Raw genomic sequence first — 6,280 nt, 5'->3', positions numbered from 1 at the left:
GTTAGCTATTTTTATTTTGCAATTAAATTTGATATAGTAGCTAATCTTTTTTTTCCGTAAAATATTACGAGAATTACTTAATTTTGTAATCTGGAGTAATTTTCTATTGCGTAACAATTTCTCTATATTGCAAACTCCTCAATATTTCTCAACATTACCGTGATGTGTTAAAACGAATGACAATAAATGGTATCTCTTCGGCGTATTTATTATTAGGTTCTTGTCGAAATGTAGACAGACATATACCTCACGGTCAATGAAATAAAATGAGTAAAATGGAAAAAATTCTTTTAAATGTATTTATTAATTAACATGTTTAAAGTAAAGAAACTCGAAATAACTGTAGGTAGAAAAAGAAATAAAGAAAATATAAATTTATCGAAGATCTTGAAGAATCTGTTATCAGGATTACATGCAGCGATTGACTTAATTGGTCACTTCATTCGGTTCCCAGGTAGCACATATTATGGTTTCATATAAGTTTTTTGAACGTATACATAGTTTCATAACCGTAAATAACTGTTAAGAAACGTTTGAATAAAAATGTTTTTGAAACCATGATTTAAGAAACGTATTTTTTACGTTTCTACATTAACAAAAATACCTATTAGTTAAATTTTTTATTACAAAATTATATTTTGCTTTATCTATATATATAATAGCTTTAATAGTCTTTTTTGAAACATCTAAATTTATATTGCACTCATTATTGCACAAAATAAATCATTTTATCCATGCACATATATCCACTTATTTACTTAAATTAATTTTGTCCTGCCGGTTTTAATATATTTGTCATCGGACAAATCTGAGCTTAGAAAACATCCAACAGTTGCAAAATAGACGTTCTGCTAAACGTGGCTATTGAAAAAACATTTATACATGTGTTCCGTTTTAAAGAACTTCCTGAACTGGTGCACATCAGTAATGCAATTAAGTTAGAGTGAGACAAGCACATTTTGTTTCACTTTAACTTATTGCACAAATGTGCACCAGTTCAAGTTCGAAAAAGAATAGACGTTATCAGATGGTATATGCATAAAGCTTCTAGAACATTCTCACGCATGTCTCAAAGACGTCATAAACAGAGGTTCAAAAGACGTAAAAAGTAGGAATTTTAAATGTCTTTATCTAAAATGTCTTTATCATTAAAACAAAACGTTTCTATAATAGTTTTTTAAACGTTGTTTTATCGGAAAAGAAACGTTCCATCGAACGTTTTTCGAATAGACTGTTACTGGCCATTTCGGGTACAAATAGGGCGGAAAACGCCGCGGAGCGATAGTTTTTGACTTCGGTTCTGTTACTTCATTCTCGACTTTAATTCTAACTCTTAGTCATACAGTTAATCATACAGTTTTTTGACGTTTGGGCAAGGTGTTATTTGACACGAGCGCGGACATAGAATGACATAGAAGCTAAGCACCTCAATCGGAGCAGATCTATAAAAGGTGATAGAGAAAATGCCGCGCATCAAACCGTCAGGTCAGCCACCCAAAGTTTGGAAATTGATCGAGAAGACGGATAAGAACGGAAAACCGATGAAATTTACAATTCAGGAAATTCCTGAGGACCGATACGAAGACGCGGTACAACACATGTGCACGTATTACTTAGTCGACGAACCGACCTGCGCTTATTTGAGTAAGTGCAATGTCACCAATTATTCGATAACGTATCTTTTAATATCGATCTTATTCACCGTTCGCGGATTTATGATAAAAAAAAGTTACGATTAAAAGAAAAAAAAATCTTGCTAAGACCATTTTTCTTTTTTTAGAATAATTTCTAACGAAGCAGAAGAGGAATGAATATCTTTTATAATCATGCGCTGCAAGCTGCAACTGTTCTTTGTCACTTTTTGATCTATTTTATTTACAAATTTGATCTATTTTATTTACAGATGCAAAAGATGATCCCGTATTTGTACAAGATGTAAGCACGCGCTGGCGCTTATTACTCGCGGAAGGCATATCCATAGCCGCATTCACCGACAATCCTGACGGTGGGAAACCCATAATCGCCGGTATGAACGTTCTGGGTATTCGTAGTAAAAATGAGAAGGATAACATTTACGACTATTACGAGGTAAGTTCTGTTAAATTTTGTAAATTTAATAGCTCTGTGTGTGTGTGTGTGTGTGTTTGAGTTCATTCTATAGCAAGTTTTATTATGATTGTTTATAAGTGCATATATATAATATACTAGGTTTTTTTTTAGCCTAGATCGCTTTCCTAAACCCTCTTTGTTCTTATTTTTTTCTTTGCATACAATTTTTTCTCCACTTTAAGTTATATTTTCCTCTCTAAAATTTATGTATATATAGAGATATATATTAATTTTTCCCGCGCATCGCGCGGATGAACCTTCCGCTAACCCGCCATTTTTAGCTCATTTTAATTTTTTCAATTATTTTTTCTAATTCTGTATTGCGTTGCATTTTGGCACTCAAGTTAAGTAGTACAATCCTTTTATTTACTCTCATTTTGATAAAAATTTATACATTGTTTTTGATTTTAAAGAAGTTTCAGTTTTTCCACATCATAAATGCCTGTTTTTTAATTTCCGCGAGATATTGGGCTTCTTCTTGTTTCTTGTTGGAGGAGGAAAATGCCTAATGCATAATCTAGGGCCGGTCCCTAGGGTTATGCCGGGCTTGCACTGGCATTAACGTCCATTAATGAAAAATTAAACTCATCGTCGCCATCCCCGATTAGAAAAATTTTGGTAACGGTTTTCAAAAAATCGGTTATGAAAAATTATACACATTATCGCCATCCCCGAAAAATTAGAAAAATTTGGGTACCGTTTTAAAGAAAATTGGTCAATTAATTGAATGAATAGTTCGCAGTCAGAAAAATTTTAGCACCTGCTGTTTCCAAAAAATCGGTACATTAATAAAAAATTAAACCCATATGAAAAATTCTACACATCATCGCCAACCCCAAAAAATTAGAAAAATTTTGGCACCGGTTTCAAGAAAATCGAGCCATTAATACATATTATTTCTCGAAAAATTAGAAAAATTTTGAAACCGGAGGTCAAAAGTAAAATTTTTTGCGCGTCGAACATTTGTAATATCTTAAATATTATTGTGTCTTCGAATCTCAAAGTAAGTGATTCTAAAGAGTAATGCATGCTGAACACGAATCCAGTACATTTTTTTTTATTTTAATTGATTTCTAAAATATTTTATAAGCGATCAAACTTGAAACTTGTGTCCGGGGCGAAGTCGTTACTAAGCCATATCATGGAGGCTTCCGGCGAAAATCAAAGTTAAAGAAGCAGCAGTGGTCGGATTCCGGCGAAGACTTGGATAATATCTTCTGCGTGTGCTCAGAGATGACAGAATAGAGCTGACGAGAAACGTGGGAGCGTAGGGCACATAAGTGTGTGCGCTTTTCTTATAACTTGTAATTATTTTCCATTATCGTGTTTTTAATTAATGTTTCCATTATTCTATTAAAAAATAATTAATAAAATGTATCTCATCATTTTTCATGATCGGAATTATGAATTTTTATTTAAAATTCAGTCCGAGAATGGAGTGACGATTCCGCCCCGGCAATTTTAACATTTCAGTTTTTGCACCTTTGTAGTTTTCACTCTATATCAGTTGAACAATGCGACGTAGACCAAAAATGTATAAATTTTGTAGCCAAGGGTTTACTCTTTACAACGCGGTATACCACATTTTACTAAAATTATTTGTTTTGTTGTTAAAAATCGGCACCGAAAAAATAGTGACGACTTCGCCCCGGTCTCCCCTATGCGTTATCAAGCACCATTATCGCAATCTATGTAATTAACATAAGTTGTAATTGATAATTGTAACAGTTTAAGTCGGAGAAATACAAATATAGGACCGAGATTGGTGCTAATGCAACGAAGGTGGTATACGAACGTTATCCCGAAATTGATAAGTATCTGTATGCTATTGGGCTTAGCGTAGACCCCGCTTACCGAAGATACGGATTATGCAAGGATATTCTGAAAACCAGGTATGATTTGTGTTAAAATATTTATTATATATTTTTTTAAAGAGCTTTGTATTTAAATAATGTAGAATTAAATTAAAATTATAAGGTTTTCGAAATTAAAGCAATTGAAGGAAAAGAGGCAGTAAAAGCCAGCGCGGTAAATGGGCGCAAAGTTATATATATTTTTCAACCCGTTAATAATTTATATACATAAAAGTTCGCGAACGTTTCGACCATTTTTTGTAGTCATTTTCAGCGCAATTTATACGTGGTCATAAATAAATCATTTAAAAATATACATATACTATACGCGGTCGTGAGTCGTGAGGCTAAAATATTGTATACTCGCACGCTCCTTTTACTATGAGTTTTGCGGTCCGTCAAGTGTGTGTGTTATAATGCAGGCGAGCAACCTTGAAATCTTTCCCAAGTTGGAAAGCTAGGAGGACCATGTTGCATTTGATATTTCACTGTATTACAAGATACTTGCGTACATACGGAGTAGCACACTAAATTTACGGTTGACATCGAAATAAAATTGAACATTATTAGTTACTTACAGTGAAACATGATCTTAACGGTATAGCGTACAAGTTGAAAAATAACAGACGCAAGTTGCCTCTACGACGCTTGGAGGAGTAATGACCGGTGTAATATGTTTCGTCTGCCTCGAGGTTAAAAGATCGATGTATGACAATAATCGCTTTTCAGGGCGCCGATTGTAAAATGTGAAGTTGATAACAAAAGTGTCAATGTAAGTGTCAATGTCATTAATCAAAGAATATTGTGACATTTTCTTTTAATTAAAGAGAGATTTTATAATAGTAATGAGTGATAAAAAAACATAAAGTGAAGAGTAATGTGGGCAAAAGTATAAAAGGACAATTTGTGAAAATAAAAGTTGATAATAAACCGTACGTGATGAACTGAAGTGTGACATGAGCGCACAGCTTGCATAGCGTTGCCAAATAATTTCTTGAAAGTCGCCATTAAAAATATTTATCTATAAACCACATTTCAAGTCAACTTTTAACATAAATATTTTGTTTAAATATTCGGTGACTCTGTATTTTTATCGGCACTATCGAAAGTATAGAGTTTAGCGAATATGTAGCGCAGTTAATATTTAATATCTTAAAATATTTGATAAACAAATTATTACATTGAAATGTGGAAAATAGACTTTTTCGATAACGTCACATATAAAATATTGAATTTTCAAAGTCATAATTCTTCTTTATATGTTCGGTAATGTGGTTTAATTTTTTTCTGGCGTAAAGATATGCATTTTAACTTTCTCGTACCAAAAAATCAGTTAATTCTTAAGACTTTAGTGTCATGAAAGGAATACCTTAATACGCCTCATTACTATATTATTAATACGCGAGCTATTTAGCATTTTTTATATTTGATTTCTATTAATTCAGTATTTATCACATTAATCCGTTTTGTTTATTAATATCTCACGTAACTTAAATCTTGATCTAGAGATCTTATCGGACCTATGTACGGAGTGCCAGCGACATCCACTGGGTTCACATCGATAATTTCGCAAAAGTCAGCGGCAGGTGTGGGATTCGAAGAATTTTCGAAAACAAACTTTTCCAATTTGGTAGATAAGAACGGAAAGGAGTATTTTCCCGGTATTAGTATTAAAGAGTATAAAGTTATGGGTAAAAGGTTGTGTTCAGTAAAATTTGAATCAGCGCGCAGCGCGCTCTAGTGTTCTCTCAATAAAAAAGTAAAATCCAGTGAAATACAGTCACTAATAATTCTCGACCCAACAGGTTGCCTTAATATAGTCCGACAAGCGGGACAATAACTAATACGGAAAAAGGAGATTAGCTACTGTAGCAAATTTAGTGATATTTAACATCTTTTTTGCACAGCGAGAGCTATAATTTAGCAATAGTAGCAAAACCTTTTGCTCTCGCTGCAACAAATTGTTAGCTATTTTTATTTTACAATTAAATTTGATATAGTAGCTAATCTTTTTTTCCCGTGAAATATTACGAGAATTACTTAATTTTGTAATCTGGAGTAATTTTCTATTGCGTAACAATTTCTATATTGCAAACTGCTCAATATTTCTCAACATTACCGTGATGCGTTAAAACGAATGACAATAAATGGTATTTTTTCGACGTATTATTATTAGGTTCTTATCGAAATGTAGACAGACATACCTCATGGTCATTGAAATAAATTGAGTAAAATGAGAAAAAATTCTTTTAAATGTGTTTATTAATCAACATGTTTAAAGTAAAGAAGCTCGAAATAACTGTAGGCAGAAAAAGAAA

General features: G+C 32.7%; 1 protein-coding gene across 2 annotated transcripts; it reads left to right on the top strand.

The window, feature by feature from the left end:
• Positions 1-997: 997 nt before the first annotated feature.
• Positions 998-6,274, top strand: LOC112465524. Of its 2 annotated transcripts, XR_003042033.1 has the most exons (5): positions 998-1,644; positions 1,904-2,088; positions 3,838-4,001; positions 4,533-4,734; positions 5,469-5,557. XR_003042033.1 is itself a non-coding variant. In XM_025033090.1 (4 exons), exons 1-4 carry the CDS (start codon positions 1,464-1,466, stop codon positions 5,701-5,703), a joined length of 765 nt encoding a protein of 254 aa, XP_024888858.1. In that variant the 5' UTR covers positions 998-1,463; the 3' UTR covers positions 5,704-6,274. The 2 variants fall into 2 exon arrangements, 1 of the variants encoding a protein (XP_024888858.1); XM_025033090.1 differs by lacking the exon at positions 4,533-4,734 and having other exon boundaries at positions 5,469-6,274.
• Positions 6,275-6,280: the final 6 nt, after the last annotated feature.

Source organism: Temnothorax curvispinosus, unplaced genomic scaffold (genome assembly GCF_003070985.1).
Source record: "Temnothorax curvispinosus isolate PA1 unplaced genomic scaffold, ASM307098v1 QBEX01015298.1, whole genome shotgun sequence".
Classification (NCBI taxonomy): Eukaryota; Metazoa; Arthropoda; class Insecta; order Hymenoptera; family Formicidae; genus Temnothorax; species Temnothorax curvispinosus.
This window is presented reverse-complemented; position numbering and strand designations above follow the sequence as displayed.